Source organism: Oncorhynchus masou, chromosome 21, assembly GCF_036934945.1.
Source record: "Oncorhynchus masou masou isolate Uvic2021 chromosome 21, UVic_Omas_1.1, whole genome shotgun sequence".
Lineage (NCBI taxonomy): Eukaryota > Metazoa > Chordata > Actinopteri > Salmoniformes > Salmonidae > Oncorhynchus > Oncorhynchus masou.
Window position 1 is genome coordinate 55657327 of NC_088232.1, and position 19174 is coordinate 55676500.

General features: G+C 42.6%; 1 protein-coding gene across 1 annotated transcript; it reads right to left on the reverse strand.

Moving 5' to 3' along the window:
• Positions 1-351: 351 nt before the first annotated feature.
• On the reverse strand, positions 352-11232 carry LOC135508553 (membrane-associated progesterone receptor component 2-like). Its single transcript, XM_064928822.1, has 3 exons — positions 10743-11232; positions 1535-1690; positions 352-755 (listed from the first exon to the last, which is right to left on the reverse strand). Exons 1-3 carry the CDS (start codon positions 11083-11085, stop codon positions 658-660), a joined length of 597 nt encoding a protein of 198 aa, XP_064784894.1. The 5' UTR covers positions 11086-11232; the 3' UTR covers positions 352-657.
• Positions 11233-19174: the final 7942 nt, after the last annotated feature.

The following is a 19174-nucleotide window of genomic DNA, read 5'->3' on the forward strand; positions in this document are numbered from 1 at the left end:
AGGAGGGGTGCTTGAGAGGGAAGAAGAGGGTGCTTGAGAGGGAAGAAGAGGAGGAGGGGGTGCTTGAGAGGGAAGAAGAGGAGGAGGGGGGGTGCTTGAGAGGGAAGAAGAGGAGGAAGGGGGGCTTGAGAGGGAAGAAGAAGAGGAGGGGGGCTTGAGAGGGAAGAAGAGGAGGAGGGGGGGCTTGAGAGGGAAGAAGAGGAGGAAGGGGGGCTTGAGAGGGAAGAAGAGGAGAGGAGGGGGGCTTGAGAGGGAAGAAGAAGAGGAAGGGGGCTTGAGAGGGAAGAAGAGGAGAAGGGGGGCTTGAGAGGGAAGAAGAGGAGAAGGGGGGCTTGAGAGGGAAGAAGAGGAGAAGGGGGGCTTGAGAGGGAAGAAGAGGAGAAGGGGGGCTTGAGAGGGAAGAAGAGGAGAAGGGGGGCTTGAGAGGGAAGAAGAGGAGAAGGGGAGTCTTGAGAGGGAAGAAGAGGAGGAGGGGGAGCTTGAGAGGGACGAAGAGGAGGGGGGGGCTTGAGAGGGAAGAGGAGGAGGGGGGTTGAGAGGGAAGAAGAGGAGGAGGGGGGGCTTGAGAGGGAAGAGGAAGGGTGTGGGGGGGACAGGTGCTGTCAGCTGTTTGGGTCAAGGCTTTGGTTGGTGGTGTGAACAGAACAGGGCAACAGTTCAGTCATGTTTCAGGTGGTCCTTGATGTCCTCTTCATCCGTGTATTCTGACGGCTCATCCCCGGGCTTTAACAGTCGACCAACATAATCATATTTTTCTGAAATGAGAGATCACAAGGGTCAAATCAAACCATATTGCACCCTAATCGAGCACCAACATATATCCTACCAGGGCCTAAAACAAAGTAATGTGCTATATTGCTCAATTTAATGTAATACCCTGACCTGAGTCTTTTAATCAAAATATCAGACAAAAACATTCAGCTTGCCCTTTAAGGTTACCTTGGTAACACGGCAATTTCTGTCACATGTGCCTGTGAGAATCTCACTAGACGCAGATGTCTCTTTGCTAGCAATAGATAAAAACCAACATTGAAAAGCAACCAAGCTTGTGAACAAAACAATGTTTAAATAGCCAAAACACACAAGGACAAAGTCTCACTTTGGTAGACATTCGAGTAAATTAGACAAAATGTTATGCCTGTGGACATTCCTTCTAAAGTGTTTCAGCAGCACTTTCTTACGTGCACACAGCCCCCCAGCTTTGTAGCGCTAGGTGAGATATCTGAATCCTAACATTATAGCTTTCTGTCCATTACCAGCATGAAACAAAATGACAGAAATACTTTGAAAACAGCCACTGCAGCATTTATTCTACTAGAACTCACAACTGGCACACGTGCCCATACTTTATTTTTTATAAAAATGCTCACACTGTAAAGACCTGAGTGTGACTACCTGCCATGGCTGGTGAATTAAGACATTCATAGCCGCCAACGTGGCTGGTGAATTAGACATTCTTAGCCACCAACGACAAAATCTACCCGCATCTGGCAGGTGTTTTAGGCCCTGTATCCTACATATTGTTACAGCTTACCCATGAACTGCCTCTCCCACTCTCTGACTGACTCCATCTGAACAGCGTTGAGGTCTGACAGGTCATCATACTCCTCCCTCAAGGCATCTTTCTCCAAACAGAATGTGGCCAGACCCCTCGATGCATCCCGGCCCGCAAAGATACCATAAGGACCGTCTGTAGGGAGAGAGACAGTATATTAAACAGAATATATACCTACTGAATTTAACTACGGATCAGTTCTATAAGGACCGTCCGTGGCAGGGATCCTCAACTACCGGGACCGTCCGTGGCAGGGATCCTCAACTACCGGGACCGTCCGTAGCAGGGTTCCTCAACTACCGGGACCGTCCGTGGCAGTGATCCTCAACTACCGGGACCGTCCGTGGCAGGGTTCCTCAACTACCGGGACCGTCCGTGGCAGGATCCTCAACTACCGGGACCGTCCGTGGCAGGGATCCTCAACTACCGGGACCGTCCGGGCAGGGATCCTCAACTACCGGGACCGTCCGTGGCAGGGATCCTCAACTACCGGGACCGTCCGTCAGGGATCCTCAACTACCGGGACCGTCCGTGGCAGGGGGACCGTCCTCAGGGATCCTCAACTACCGGGACCGTCCGTGATCCTCAACTACCAGGACCGTCCGGGTGATCCTCAACTACCGGGACCGTCCGTGGCAGGGATCCTCAACTACCGGGACCGTCCGTGGCAGTGATCCTCAACTACCGGGACCGTCCGTGGCAGGGATCCTCAACTACCGGGACCGTCCGTGGCAGTGATCCTCAACTACCGGGACCGTCCGGGACCTCAACTACCGGGACCGTCCGTGGCAGGGATCCTCAACTACCGGGACCGTCCGTGGCAGGGATCCTCAACTACCGGGACCGTCCGTGGCAGTGATCCTCAACTACCGGGACCGTCCGTGGCAGTGATCCTCAACTACCGGGACCGTCCGTAGCAGGGATCCTCAACTACCGGGACCGTCCGTGGCAGGGATCCTCAACTACCGGGACCGTCCGTGGACCTCAACTACCGGGACCGTCCGTGGCAGTGATCCTCAACTACCGGGACCGTCCGTGGCAGTGATCCTCAACTACCGGGACCGTCCGTAGCAGGGATCCTCAACTACCGGGACCGTCCGTGGCAGGGATCCTCAACTACCGGGACCGTCCGTGGCAGGGATCCTCAACTCCTGGCAGGATCTCAACTACCGGGACCGTCCGTGGGTTCCTCAGTGATCCTCAGTGATCCTCAACTACCGGGACCGTCCGTAGCAGGGTTCCTCAACTACCGGGACCGTCCGTAGCAGGGATCCTCAACTACCGGGACCGTCCGTGGCAGGGATCCTCAACTACCGGGACCGTCCGTGGCAGGGATCCTCAACTACCGGGACCGTCCGTAGCAGGGATCCTCAACTACCGGGACCGTCCTCAACTACCGGGACCGTCCGTAGCAGGGATCCTCAACTACCGGGACCGTCCGTAGCAGGGATCCTCAACTACCGTGACCGCCCGTAGCAGGGATCCTCAACTAGATCCAGACGCGGAATGATTTCTTGCGCAGAAGGTCGGGGGGGGGCCGAACATAATTCCAAATACTTTGTAGACCAGATATTTGATTGTATTAATTTCAAACCTTGCTAACATTTGCATACAATCACATGGAAATACTTGGTTACAGAGTTCCAAAATTAAAATCACTTGGAGCTGATTTCCTGGTGTTACTGTCTTATGTCTAACAAAGAAAATACAAAATAAATTAATATGCAGTGCATTGGGAAAGTATTCAGACCCCTTTCCCTTTTTCCACATTGTTACATTACAGCCTTAATCTGAAACGGATGAACCCCCTGCTGAATCTACACACAATACCCAATAAATCAGACAGCAAAAAAACTGTCTGATTAAGTATTCAGACCCTTTACGCAATACTTTGATGCACTTTTGGCAGCCTTTACAGCCTCGAGTCTTCTTGGGTATGACGCTATAAGCCCGTCACACCTGTATTTGGGTAGTTTCTCCCATGCTTCTCTGCAGATCCTCTCAAGCGCTGTCAGGTTGGCTGGGGAGTGTTGCTGCACAGCTATTTTCAGGTCTCTCCAGAGATGTTCGATTGGGTTCAAGTCTGGGCTCTGGCTGGGGCACTCAAGGACATTGAGACTTGTCTCGAAGCCACTCCTGCGTGGTCTTGGCTGTGTTGTCCTGTTGGAAGGTGAACCTTAACCTGCTTAGGACCTTAGACTAGGGTGATCATCAAGGATCTCTGTACTTTCTGTTCATCTTTCTCTCGATCCTGATGAGTCTCCCAGTCTGTGCAGCTGAAAAAAATCCTAGCAGGCATGATACTGCCACCACCATGCTTCACCGAACCTTGAATCTCATGGTCTGAGTCCTTCAGGTGCCCTTTGGCAAACTCCAAGCGGGCTGTCATATGCCTTTAACTGAGGAGTGGCTTCCATCTGGCCACTCTACCATAAAGGCCTGATTGGTGGAGTGCTGCAGAGATGGGAGAACCTTCCAGAAGGACAACCATCTCCACAGAGGAACTCTGGAGCTCTGTCAGAGTGACCATCGGGTTCTTGGTCACCTCTCTGACCAAGGCCCTTCTCCCGATTGCTCAGTTTGGCCGGGCGGTCAGCTCTAGGAAGAGTCTTGGTGGTTCCAAACTTCTTCCATTTAAGAATGATGGAGGCCACTGGGGACCGTCAATGCTGCACGATCCTGTCTCTGAGCTCTATGGAGAATTCCTTCGACCTCATAGTTTGGTTTTTGCTCTGACATGCACTGTCAACTGTGGAACCTTATATAGACAGGTGTGTGCCTTTCCAAGTCAAGTGCAATCGATTGAATTTACCACAGGTGGACTCCAATCAAGTTGTAGAAACATCTCAAGGATGATCAATGGAAACAGGATGCACTGGAGCTCAATTTAGAGTCTCATAGCAAAGTGAGTGTTAAAGAAGACCGTGAGTAATTGCAATGAGCCCAACAATTTACATATACAGGAGTCTTGTATAGGAGTATATAGTGTTAGGTAGGTACGGGAGTCTGGTACGGGAGTATATAGTGTTAGGTAGGTACGGGAGTCTAGTGTTTCTCCTGTTGGAACACTTTTATGGATTTTAAACCAACAAAATGGTTGGGTGATTAAACTACATAACGTGTTATCGTGTGTAATGGGCGAATAGAGTCTGCAGACACATGACACATACAGCAGCAGAACGTGTTGTGTTTTTACAAGACTGGGTTCCACTGAAAGCTTCAGTTTACATTGACACGCTATTAGTAAGTTAGACAGACAAACCATGACATTTTCCCCCATGAACTTGCTTTGCATTCGCTATAAAGTAGTGGATGATGGTCACAAAAATGACTCAAGAGATTTGACGTGTTGCCCCCTTTCGCAGAGAATATATATTTATTTTTTTGCATGTTCTGCAGACAGGGTGACCATCTTCAATTAAGTTTCCCTAAGCACTCTTGTAAAACCCAAAATACAATCACACATCAGATGTAGTCCTCTTAGAAGGCTGAAAAATTTCCCAAGCGCTGTCACTGCCTTCCTCCATGTTTTCACACAAAACAAAAGCCATGTTGAGACTGCGTCAGACTGTTGCTGACTGTGGTTGATGCTGGACAGTATTTACCGGGAGTTTTTCAAACACGGTTTTAATTTAAACATTTGAACATTTGAAACAGTAATACTAACCGCTGGGAATTTTACCGGGGTTTATCGTGAAACCGGTAACCGTTTCATCCCTAATACAGTACTAGTAAAACATTGACATCTACTCATTAAAGGGGTTCTTTATTTTTACTATTTTCTACATTGTAGAATAATAGTGAAGACATCAAATCTATGAAATAACACATATGCAATCATAGAAGTAACCAGAAAAGTCCTAAACAAAATATATTTTATATTCTTCAAAAGTAGCCACCCTTTGCCTTGACAGCTTTGCACATTCTTGGCATTCTCTCAACCAGCTTCGTGGAATGCATTTCAATTAACAGGTGTGCCTTGCTAAAAGTTAAATTGTTTAATTTCTTTCCTTCTTAAAGCATTTGAGCCAATCAGTTGTGTTGTGACAAGGTAGCGCTATCTTCTGTATACCACCCCGATTTGGTAAAAGACCAAGTCCATATTATGGCAAGAACAGCTCAAGTAAGCAAAGAGAAACGACCGTCCATCATTACTTTAAGACATGAAGGTCAGTCAATACGGAAAATGTCAAGTGCAGTCGTAAAAACCATCAAGCGCTATGATGAAACTGGCTCTCATGAGGACCGCCACAGGAAAGGAAGACCCAGAGTTACCTCTGCTGCAGAGGATAAATTCATTAGAGTTAAAGGCACCTCAGATTGCAGCCCAAATAAATGCTTCAGAGTTCAAGTAGCAGACACCTCAACTGTTCAGAGGAGACTGTGTGAATCAGGCCTTCGTGGTCAAATTGCTGCAAAGAAACCACTACTAAAGGACCCCAATAAGAAGAATAGACTGGGCCAAGAAACACGAGCAATGGACATTAGATCGGTGGAAATCTGTCCTTTGGTCCGATGTGTGTCTTCGTGAGACACAGAGTAGGTGAACGAATGATCTCCGCATGTGTGGTTCCCACCGTGACACATTGAGGTGTGGTGGTGCTTTACTGGTGACATTGTCAGTGATTTATTTATAATTAAAAAGGTACATTTAACCAGCATGGCTACCACAACATTCTGCAGCGATACGCCATCCCATCTGGTTTGCCCTTAGTGGGACTATCATTTGTTTTTCAACAAGTTTATGACCCAAAACACACCTCCAGTCAGTGTAAGGGCCATTTTACCAAGGAGAGTGATGGAGTGCTGCATCAGATGACCTAGCCTCCACAATCACCCGACCTCAACCCAATTGAGATGGTTTGGGATGAGATGGACCTCAGAGTGAAGGAAAAGCATCCAACAAGTGCTCAGCATATGTGGGAACTCCTTCAAAACTGTTGGAAAAGCATTGCAGGTGAAGCTGGTTGAGAGAATGCCAAGCGTGTGCAAAGCTGTCAACAAGGCAAAGGGTGGCTACTTTGAAGAATCTAAAATATCTTTTGGTTACTACACGATGCAATGTGTTATTTCATAGTTGTCTTCTATTATTATATAATGTATAAAATAGTAAAAATAAAGAAAAACCCTTGAATGAGTTGGTATCCAAACTTTACTGGTACTGAACATTTGCAATAAAAAGAAGTACCTGTTTTTGCTTCATCATTATGGGGGTATTGTGATGTCATTATGGGGTATTGTGGGTAGATTGAGGATTCTTTTTTTATTTGATCAATTTTAGAATAAAGCTGTAACATAACAAAATATGGAAAGAGTCAAGAGGTCTGAAAACTTTCCGAATGCACTGCAAGTACTGAAATTTGGGCCCAAGTAAGTTACGGTATTAAGACTAAACAGGATGCGCTCTTAGCCCTAAAGCTTGGTGGTGGTTATACAAGTCTGCTATACTAAGCCTACCAATGATAACAATAAGGAGCTGTACAAAAAAAGTCAGCAAACACCGGACACGTGCGATGTGTTTACAATACCGTGTGGGTAATAAAGCATCATTTGTTTGACCGCAACTTCTGGGGTAGCTAGCGTTGGCTAGGTACCTAGCTAGCACCAATACACCCAGCCTGAAAACAATGACCAGTAAAAACTGCATTCTTAGCAATGATTTTAGGAATCCTTGTAAGTATTAGGGTGCTTAAAAGGCCGCAAAACATTTTTATATCGGTATCGTTTTTTTGGGCAAGGAAAATATTGGATATCGGCCAAAAATGTCACATCGGTGCGTCACTAATGTGAACAATTAATGATAAATAATACCAGAGGCTGGTCTAAAGAAGAAAGTGTAAAGCCTTTATTACAGCAAAGATTAAAAACAGACTCATTTGTGAAATTGTTGCATGAGAATTGGTGCTCACAGAATCAGTAGACTATCAACCAAACAGGCAACAGAAGCAGGATCTGTCTCATTTCTGTACATATACAGCATATGGATGAGTCGTAAAGCCCGGCACATTAACAGTTAGGCTATTGATTATAGACATAATTAAGTTGGAGTTTCCACTCTCCTCACTTTTCTTAGAAAATAAGTCAAGGGCTGTTTCCTCATCTCCTCCCTCTGCTGCTGCCGCCATTGTTCTCAACGCCATTATGCCAATCGCAACTTGGTCTTGGAAAAGGCGCCAATTTAAAACCACACTGATGTGTTTCAGAACCACGGACAGCGACCACTATCCAATGTGCATGTTATAAAATCATTTTTATTAGTGTTGCACCATTGTTCTTACATAATATAACCATATATAACCATATGCAATTTCAGAAGCACACATCTTAGAGTGATGGACTGGGCCATCCCAATGGCCTCCACAACGGATCAGTCCACTCAGGCCGGCGTGAATCAGACAGGTGTTTTATACACCATGATATTCATGTTTTTGCTACCGCTCGATTAAAGAAATCCCGGTCGACCAACAGCCTATTGACCAGTCGACTAAATGGGTTCAGCCCTAGTTAGCATAGCATTAATCCTCAGAATATGGCTGGTTGGTCAACCTACAACGTTACTAGCTAACGTGATGTGATCTCAAAACAGTTAGCTAATGATAGATATCAGTAGGATAATTTAGCCAGCTTGCTAAATTGACTACCTCATTGCTACGGAGTCCTACCTCATTGCTACGGAGTCCTACCTCATTGCTACGGAGTCCTACCTCATTGCTACGGAGTCCTACCTCATTGCTACGGAGTCCTACCTCATTGCTACGGAGTCCTACCTCATTGCTACGGAGTCCTACCTCATTGCTACGGAGTCCTACCTCATTGCTACGGAGTCCTACTAGGAAGACGACATCTGCATTTTAAAGGACTGACATGAGAATGATACTGTCCATCTGCCTATGAGAGGGCTATTTTGTTTGAATATAGAAGGTCATGTGTAGGAACTAGAATATTTCAGTGATATTTCTGCTGTGTGCAGCCTTGACAGATGCCATGGGATGATGCAGCACCCTACGCTGATAAGCCTATTCTTTGCCATGTTACAGCCCTGTTCAGACAGGTATTACTTGACGTTGGTTTTGTAATTATTATACAAGCATGTGCGTTATTCCAGAGGACGATTCATACATGATCAGAAAAACTAAACTGCCCTCTGTAATTAAATTGACTTGTGACGGAAGCCTGGATGTTTTTATTGTATACCTCATGTCTAGACAATAATACGCTACACTGACAACTCGTGCTTGGCTGCCAAATGTACTGTATAGGTCTCCCCATAATATTTTTAAAAGTGTGATCATAATCATATTTTAGCGACCATCCATAGATGTACTTCCTAATAACAATGCCCCTCAATCTATTTGAGCAGCTGAACAGTATTTGCACTTGACTGTTTATAGATGAGAAAGTGAACTTGCCATTTCCCAAAAGTTTAGCGGTATGCTGCTTTGTGATCTATTGCCTAGGACAGGGCTCTCCAACCCTGTTTTTGTAGCGTCGCAATCCTGTAGGTTCACACTCCAACACTAAATAATTTCCTGGTTGATAAACCGAATCAGGTTAGTTACAACGGGGGTTGTCATGAAAACCTACAGGAAGGTAGCTTTTCAGGAACAGGGTTGGAGAGCCTTGACCTCGGACACCAACAGACAGCCAGGGTTTCATTAAATAAGCTTTATGCAATACTTTATCGCAGCATTTAGGCCCAATTAAACTAATGTATTTGGTGACGTTCAACTTCAATTCACTGGCACTATGAAGAATTGCTTAACCACACTCATTGATAGTATATTAAAGTATATATTAGGCTATGAGTTTACGAGGCATTGCTAGATTACCAAGATATAGCTTATACGCACGGTTCTGACTGTCTCTCCCTCACCTGCACGGTTCTGACTGTCTCTCCCTCACCTGCACGGTTCTGACTGTCTCTCCCTCACCTGCACGGTTCTGACTGTCTCTCCCTCACCTGCACGGTTCTGACTGTCTCTCCGTCACCTGCTCCACTCTCTCTTCACCATGGCAAACACTAGTTTGGTATTCCGACTGTTGCGTGTAGAATAGCTCAGCCTACTCATTGATAGCCCCTACTTTAGTGAACTTGCACAAGTCATTGCAAGCCAAGAAATTGCAAAATTCAGCATTGCAATACCCTATATCTTTTTTTGTTTAAAAAGGCAAGTCAGTTAAGAACATTAAGAACAAATTCTTAATTACAATGACGGCCTAACAGGCCTCCCCTAACCCGGACAAAGCTGCGCCAATTGTACGCCGCCCTATAGGACTCCCGATCACGGCCGGTTGTGACACAGCCCGGGATCGAACCAGGGTCTACAGTGAGGCCTCTAGCACTGAGATGCAGTGCCTTTAGACCGCTGCGCAAAACGGGAGCCACTTTTGATGACCGGTTATGACAGTCTGCCTGGTGGCCGACATGCCCCTCCCGTCTCTCTCGCTTTTCGAAGTAGACTACGGTTTCCTCTTTTGCAAAAATACTGAATCTTAGGAGTCGATTCCAAGCTTTGACACCCAGAATTGGGAGTCGATTAACAACTCACACAGGGGCTCGGTTTCGACACGCTTTTGGGAATAACTAGCTAGATAGCTCAGGTTAATTAACTAACGTTACTCTTGGTCACGGCTTAAGCAAAAGCTAATCAGTCTGTTTAGCTAAAGAGTTAATCTGCATTTGTACGTTACCTATGTAACAACAAGTTACGCAAATGTTAACGTTAAATTATCTAGTTTACTTGGGCTAGCTAGTTACATTAAATCACCATCTAGCTAACGTTAGCTAGTGGGTAGGTCCATAGTTTTTTAAAACAACCTGATGCAGTTTGTGTGGACATTTCAGTAGTACTTTGAGTGATGTAACGTTACCTAGTTAACATGCGTTGTTTTTGTAGCCAACCTACGTAAATTAGTACAGTAAACATGCACACGTGTCTAACTACAACCTAGAATAAACTAACGTTAGCATTGCAATGGCTTGTTAGCTAACATTGCAAAGTGCCAGACTAACTAGCTAAATTAGTTGGCTAACGTGCTAAATGAAAACACTACAATAACTGCTTGTGTGGCTAGCTGCTAATGGAGTTAGTTATCCGGCTAACTTTACCAAGCTAGTCGAGGCTAACTATTGCGCCCAAACAACCGATATCATCCAGTGTGTTATTTACCATTAACGGATCCTTACCTCGGCCATAAAACGTTTTGCCGGTGGTAACATCGAATACTTTCATATTGACTGCCATCATGATCCGGGGGTTTTGCAGTCCATCGTATTCCCCAAGTTGCTCCAAAGTGAAATCACGTCTTCTCATCTTCGGCAGAGACGAGGCCTCGCTTCCCTGGGCCGCGTCAGCACCAATCCGTTTACCCCATCGCCGATAAATAACATAGCAGATCGTAACCACTACAACTAAAATACTTAAATTTAACAACATCCCGCCCAGACTGAACCCGTCAGACTCCTCTGAAGTCCCCGGTCCGCCACTAGTATCAACAGCTCCAGTCGACCTGTCTCCGTCATCCGCCATATTGTCGACAGCGCCTACCACAAAGACCCGCCCACCTGGGGCTCCTCGTCAGATATGATTGGCCCTGCTGCAATCATTCAGGGAGCTCACGCTCCACTGCGGACAAACACAAGCGAGAAATGTACTATTTGTTGAAGTGATAGTGACAACTTGTATGTTTTTAGGCAAGGGAATGTAATTAGCAGTTTCTTAAGGTCACTAAACACAGTTAGCCATTTAGAGTAACGATTAAGGACAGGTCTTTCTTGTGAAATAAATAATCGGCATTTTTAAACAACACTTTTTTTTCTGATGTAAATCAATATATTGCATCCGCACATGGAGTCCACTATTACCTTCTGTCCTAGTTGTTTGCCGTAATTTTGAAGTAAAATCGGAAAACAATACTTATTTTAGGGCATTTTTCACCCTGGCAGTTCTTGAGCGCGGTGCACCAACTCGATTTATGAACAGTCTTTCCCCAACCCATTGAATGCTAGCTTCGCTGTTGGTAGCAATGACATTTACTAGCGTAAACCTTGTGGGTTAACCTCAAGTAACGTGACATTAACACAGCCACTTGGTGAAACCACAGATAGAACAATGAGAGATATTTCACCAGATGTTTAAATGTGAAGCGTCCGGTTGGCGTTTCCGCTCTCTACCAAATATGGTAGTGAGAGGAAGCACAGTGGCCGGCCGTGAGAGAAGATGGAACGAGATGGATTTTGGCCAACATTCTGCTAATTTTCTCATCGGTGAAACATTTGATCTCAATATAGTTTTTTGTTTCCAAAACTAGAATCTGTTAGGAACAGAGTGGACTACGTTTTGTAGACATAACCCTTTGCCAAAGGTGTACAAAAAGGTGCGTTGTTTAAAAGGAGTAAAAACGGCCAATGGAGTTATTGCCCAGGTGCCGAATTCCTTGCATGTTCTGCCCTATCCATCAAATGTTAAACATTTTCTGGTCATGGTTAACAATATTTCCAGAAAAGGGAATAAAATCTTATCGAAACGCAAGTCCTTGTCTTCTTTTTTAAGACGTGGCCAATTTAAACCGCAATAATATTTTTTTTTAGCAAATAAACTACCTTTATTTTTTAACGATTTTTTTGTTTCTACATGGCTGCTGTGTAATTTGATATGCATAGACATCTCTTCCTTCATATAGACATCGAGTTGAGAGTATGCTGCTGCAGTACACTGAGTGGGTCTATCTAGCGCATTGCTAGGCAGTTTATAGTGATTTGTAGATCTGAAGCAGTTGCTACCTCCGATTATGAGCCCAGCGAGTGTAGCGACAGAGGTATGTAGTACTCACAGATGGCCACAGCGAGGCGCAAGAGACCCATACTGTTTTTTTGCAGAAAAAAAAAACCTAACTCTAACCATTCCTGAGGCCTTTCTTACCCTAAACCTCCTTTGTTCCCATTCCTAATCCTAACCCTTAGGGAGAGCCAGTTGCTTTTACCTACAAATAGGGCTGTGGAGGTCATGAAACTTTGTCAGCCGGTGATTGTCAACCAAATAATTGCCGGTCTCATGGTAATTGACCGTTAATTAACATAAACATATTGTGCACCTCCTGGCTTCCATACATAGCCTACAAGCCACTGACATTTGGAACATCTACATTTAAAAAAGTCTAATTAAACCTTTATTTATTTTAGACAGGTCTAAAGAAACATGATATGAAGAAAATTGAGTCTTTTTCAGAAGAACAGAATAGAATGAGTTGTCCTTATCTTAGGCCGTGATCTAGCTATGCCATATGTCTGTGGGCTACACTTGTTCATTTAGCAGGCAAGATTTGCTTGGAATTCCGTGGCATTATTTTATATTATTTTATAGTTTGAGGAATACAATTGAACATAGCTGAATAAAATGGAACAGTTATTTTCTCCAAATGATTTGGGGAAGTGCGCACAAGCGGCTATTCTGTGTTGAGTGGTTAATTAACAAAGAAATAGGTCCTCCTCTATGCTTAATTTAGAGTTATGTATGTTGTTTTTGTTGTTCTACAAATGTTGGACTACAGTGCCTTGCGAAAGTATTCGGCCCCCTTGAACTTTGCGACCTTTTGCCACATTTCAGGCTTCAAACATAAAGATATAAAACTGTATTTTTTTGTGAAGAATCAACAACAAGTGGGACACAATCATGAAGTGGAACGACATTTATTGGATATATCAAACTTTTTTAACAAATCAAAAACTGAAATATTGGACGTGCAAAATTATTCAGCCCCTTTACTTTCAGTGCAGCAAACTCTCTCCAGAAGTTCAGTGAGGATCTCTGAATGAGCCAATGTTGACCTAAATGACTAATGATGATAAATACAATCCACCTGTGTGTAATCAAGTCTCCGTATAAATGCACCTGCACTGTGATAGTCTCAGAGGTCCGTTAAAAGCGCAGAGAGCATCATGAAGAACAAGGAACACTCCAGACAGGTCCGAGATACTGTTGTGAGGAACAGCATTTGGATACAAAAAGATTTCCCAAGCTTTAAACATCCCAAGGAGCACTGTGCAAGTGATAATATTAAAATGGAAGGAGTATCAGACCGCTGCAAATCTACCAAGACCTGGCCGTCCCTCTAAACTTTCAGCTCATACAAGGAGAAGACTGATCAGAGATGCAGCCAAGAGGCCCATGATCACTCTGGATGAACTGCAGAGATCTACAGCTGAGGTGGGAGACTCTGTCCATAGGACAACAATCAGTTGTATATTGCACAAATCTGGCCTTTATGGAAGAGTGGCAAGAAGAAAGACATTTCTTAAAGATATCCATAAAAAGTGTTGTTTAAAGTTTGCCACAAGCCAGCTCTTCTGGATGTGAACATGAAAGAGATTTTACTGTCTAGTGATTTTACTGTCTAGTATCACTGTCTAGTGACTTTACTGTCTAGTATCACTGTCTAGTGATTTTACTGTCTAGTACCACTGTCTAGTGATTTTACTGTCTAGTGACCACTAGTATCACTGTCTAGTGATTTTGTCTACTAGTGATTTTACTGTCTAGTACCACTGTCTAGTGATTTTACTGTCTAGTACCACTGTCTAGTGATTTTACTGTCTAGTGACTTTACTGTCTAGTGATTTTACTGTCTAGTATCCACTGTCTAGTGATTTTACTGTCTAGTATCACTGTCTAGTGACTTTACTGTCTACTGTCTAGTGATTTTACTGTCTAGTACCACTGTCTAGTGATTTTACTGTCTAGTACCACTGTCTAGTGATTTTACTGTCTAGTACCACTGTCTAGTGATTTTACTGTCTAGTACCACTGTCTAGTGATTTTACTGTCTAGTACCACTGTCTAGTGATTTTACTGTCTAGTACCACTGTCTAGTGATTTTACTGTCTAGTATCACTGTCTAGTGACTTTACTGTCTAGTGATCACTGTCTAGTGACTTTACTGTCTAGTACCACTGTCTAGTGACTTTACTGTCTAGTATCACTGTCTAGTGATTTTACTGTCTAGTATCACTGTCTAGTGATTTTACTGTCTAGTGACTTTACTGTCTAGTGACTTTACTGTCTAGTATCACTGTCTAGTGACTTTACTGTCTAGTACCACTGTCTAGTGATTTTACTGTCTAGTAACTTCACTGTCTAGTGACTTTACTGTCTAGTACCACTGTCTAGTGACTTTACTGTCTAGTATACTGTCTAGTGATTTTACTGTCTAGTGACTTTACTAGTATCACTGTCTAGTGATTTTACTGTCTAGTATCACTGTCTAGTGACTTTACTGTCTAGTATCACTGTCTAGTGACTTTACTGTCTAGTATCACTGTCTAGTGATTTTACTGTCTACTGTCTAGTGACTTTACTGTCTACTGTCTAGTACCACTGTCTAGTGATTTTACTGTCTAGTATCACTGTCTAGTGACTTTACTGTCTAGTGACTGTCTAGTGACTTTACTGTCTAGTGATTTTACTGTCTAGTGATTTTACTGTCTAGTATCACTGTCTAGTGACTTTACTGTCTAGTATCACTGTCTAGTGACTTTACTGTCTAGTATCACTGTCTAGTGACTTTACTGTCTAGTATCACTGTCTAGTGATTTTACTGTCTAGTATCACTGTCTAGTGATTTTACTGTCTAGTATCACTGTCTAGTGATTTTACTGTCTAGTATCACTGTTTAGTGACTTTACTGTCTAGTGACTTTACTGTCTAGTATCACTGTCTAGTGACTTTACTGTCTAGTGACTTTACTGTCTAGTACCACTGTCTAGTGATTTTACTGTCTATCACTGTCTAGTGACTTTACTGTCTAGTATCACTGTCTAGTGACTTTACTGTCTAGTATCACTGTCTAGTGATTTTACTGTCTAGTATCACTGTCTAGTGACTTTACTGTCTAGTATCACTGTCTAGTGACTTTACTGTCTAGTATTTACTGTCTAGTGACTTTACTGTCTACTGTCTAGTATCACTGTCTAGTGACTTTACTGTCTAGTATCACTGTCTAGTGATCTGTCTACTGTCTAGTGACTTTACTGTCTAGTATCACTGTCTAGTGACTTTACTGTCTAGTTATATCACTGTCTAGTGACTTTACTGTCTAGTATCACTGTGTCTGTCTAGTGACTTTACTGTCTAGTATCACTGTCTAGTGACTTTACTGTCTAGTATCACTGTCTAGTGATTTTACTGTCTAGTATCACTGTCTAGTGATTTTACTGTCTAGTATCACTGTCTAGTGATTTTACTGTCTAGTATCACTGTCTAGTGATTTTACTGTCTAGTATCACTGTCTAGTGACTTTACTGTCTAGTATCACTGTCTAGTGACTTTACTGTCTAGTATCACTGTCTAGTGACTTTACTGTCTAGTATCACTGTCTAGTGACTTTACTGTCTAGTGACTTTACTGTCTAGTGACTTTACTGTCTAGTGACTTTACTGTCTAGTATTTACTGTCTAGTACTGTCTAGTGACTTTACTGTCTAGTGACTTTACTGTCTAGTGACTTTACTGTCTAGTGACTTTACTGTCTAGTATCACTGTCTAGTGACTTTACTGTCTAGTATCACTGTCTAGTGATTTTACTGTCTAGTATCACTGTCTAGTGATTTTACTGTCTAGTGATTTTACTGTCTAGTGATTTTACTGTCTAGTATCACTGTCTAGTGATTTACTGTCTAGTACTTTACTGTCTAGTGACTTTACTGTCTAGTATCACTGTCTAGTGATTTTACTGTCTAGTATCACTGTCTAGTGATATCACTGTCTAGTGACTTTACTGTCTAGTATCACTGTCTAGTGACTTTACTGTCTAGTATCACTGTCTAGTGACTTTACTGTCTACTGTCTAGTGATTTACACTGTCTAGTGACTTTACTGTCTAGTATCACTGTCTAGTGATTTTACTGTCTAGTATCACTGTCTAGTGACTTTACTGTCTAGTATCACTGTCTAGTGATTTTACTGTCTAGTATCACTGTCTAGTGACTTTACTGTCTAGTGACTTTACTGTCTAGTGACTTTACTGTCTAGTGACTTTACTGTCTAGTGATTTTACTGTCTAGTGACTTTACTGTCTAGTATCACTGTCTAGTGACTTTACTGTCTAGTATCACTGTCTAGTGATTCTAGTACTGTCTAGTGATTTTACTGTCTACTGTCTAGTGACTTTACTGTCTAGTATGTCTAGTGACTGTCTAGTGACTTTACTGTCTAGTATCACTGTCTAGTGATTTTACTGTCTAGTATCACTGTCTAGTGATTTTACTGTCTAGTATCACTGTCTAGTGACTTTACTGTCTAGTATCACTGTCTAGTGACTTTGTCTAGTATCACTGTCTACTGTCTAGTATCACTGTCTAGTGACTTTACTTTACTGTCTAGTGATTTACTGTCACACTGTCTAGTGACTTTACTGTCTAGTATCACTGTCTAGTGACTTTTACTGTCTAGTATCACTGTCTAGTGACTTTACTGTCTAGTCTAGTGATCACTGTCTAGTATTTACTGTCTAGTACTCACTGTCTAGTGATTTTACTGTCTAGTATCACTGTCTAGTGACTTTACTGTCTAGTATCACTGTCTAGTGACTTTACTGTCTAGTATCACTGTCTAGTGACTGTCTAGTGTGATTTACTGTCTAGTATCACTGTCTAGTGACTTTACTGTCTAGTATCACTGTCTAGTGATTTTACTGTCTAGTGACTTTACTGTCTAGTATCACTGTCTAGTGACTTTACTGTCTAGTACCACTGTCTAGTATCACTGTCTAGTGATTTTACTGTCTAGTATCACTGTCTAGTGATTTTACTGTCTAGTATCACTGTCTAGTGACTTTACTGTCTAGTATCACTGTCTAGTGACTTTACTGTCTAGTATCACTGTCTAGTGATTTTACTGTCTAGTATCACTGTCTAGTGATTTACTGTCTAGTGATTTTACTGTCTAGTATCACTGTCTAGTGATTTTACTGTCTAGTATCACTGTCTAGTCTAGATCACTTTGACTTTACTGTCTAGTATCACTGTCTAGTGATTTTACTGTCTAGTATCTGTCTAGTGATTTTACTGTCTAGTATCACTGTCTAGTGACTTTACTGTCTAGTATCACTGTCTACTGTGATTTTACTGTCTAGTATCACTGTCTGTCTAGTGATTTTACTGTCTAGTATCACTGTCTAGTGATTTTACTGTCTAGTATCACTGTCTAGTGACTTTACTGTCTAGTATCACTGTCTAGTGACTTTACTGTCTAGTATCACTGTCTAGTGACTTTACTGTCTAGTATCACTGTCTAGTGACTTTACTGTCTAGTATCACTGTCTAGTGACTTTACTGTCTAGTATCACTGTCTAGTGACTTTACTGTCTAGTATCACTGTCTAGTGACTTTACTGTCTAGTGATCACTGTCTAGTGACTTTACTGTCTAGTATCACTGTCTAGTGACTTTACTGTCTAGTGATGTCACACTGTCTAGTGACTTTACTGTCTAGTGATCTGTCTAGTATCACTGTCTAGTGACTTTACTGTCTAGTATCACTGTCTAGTGACTTTACTGTCTAGTATCACTGTCTAGTGACTTTACTGTCTAGTATCACTGTCTAGTGACTTTGTCTACTGTCTAGTGACTTTACACTGTCTAGTGACTTTACTGTCTAGTATCACTGTCTAGTGACTTTACTGTCTAGTATCACTGTCTAGTGACTTTACTGTCTAGTATTTACACTGTCTAGTGACTTTACTGTCTAGTACTGTCTAGTGACTGTCTAGTGATTTTACTGTCTAGTATCACTGTCTAGTGATTTTACTGTCTAGTATCACTGTCTAGTGATTTTACTGTCTAGTAGTGATTTTACTGTCTAGTGATTTTACTGTCTAGTAGTGACACTGTCTAGTGATTTTACTGTCTAGTGATTTTACTGTCTAGTATGTCTAGTGATTTTACTGTCTAGTATCACTGTCTAGTGACTTTACTGTCTAGTATCACTGTCTAGTGACTTTACTGTCTAGTGATTTTACTGTCTAGTATCACTGTCTAGTGATTTTACTGTCTAGTATCACTGTCTAGTGATTTTACTGTCTAGTATCACTGTCTAGTGACTTTACTGTCTAGTATCACTGTCTAGTTATATCACTGTCTAGTGACTTTACTGTCTAGTATCACTGTCTAGTGACTTTACTGTCTAGTATCACTGTCTAGTGATTTTACTGTCTAGTATCACTGTCTAGTGATTTTACTGTCTAGTGACTTTACTGTCTAGTATCACTGTCTAGTGATTTTACTGTCTAGTATCACTGTCTAGTGATTTTACTGTCTAGTATCACTGTCTAGTGACTTTACTGTCTAGTACACTGTCTAGTGACTTTACTGTCTAGTATCACTGTCTAGTGATTTTACTGTCTAGTGACTTTACTGTCTAGTGATTTACTGTCTAGTGATTTTACTGTCTAGTATCACTGTCTAGTGATTTTACTGTCTAGTATCACTGTCTAGTGACTTTACTGTCTAGTATCACTGTCTAGTGATTTTACTGTCTAGTATCACTGTCTAGTGACTTTACTGTCTAGTATCACTGTCTAGTGATTTTACTGTCTAGTATCACTGTCTAGTGATTTTACTGTCTAGT

Bases quoted from the DNA above. Each gene is read 5' to 3' on its own strand.
- LOC135508553 (XM_064928822.1), bottom strand. From the start codon at position 11,085: ATGGCGGATGACGGAGACAGGTCGACTGGAGCTGTTGATACTAGTGGC. The intron at 1,691-10,742 runs GTAAGGATCCGT...CTCTCCCTACAG, and splicing joins CAAAACGTTTTATGGCCGAG to ACGGTCCTTATGGTATCTTT. The intron at 756-1,534 runs GTAAGCTGTAAC...CTCTCATTTCAG, and splicing joins GTGGGAGAGGCAGTTCATGG to AAAAATATGATTATGTTGGT.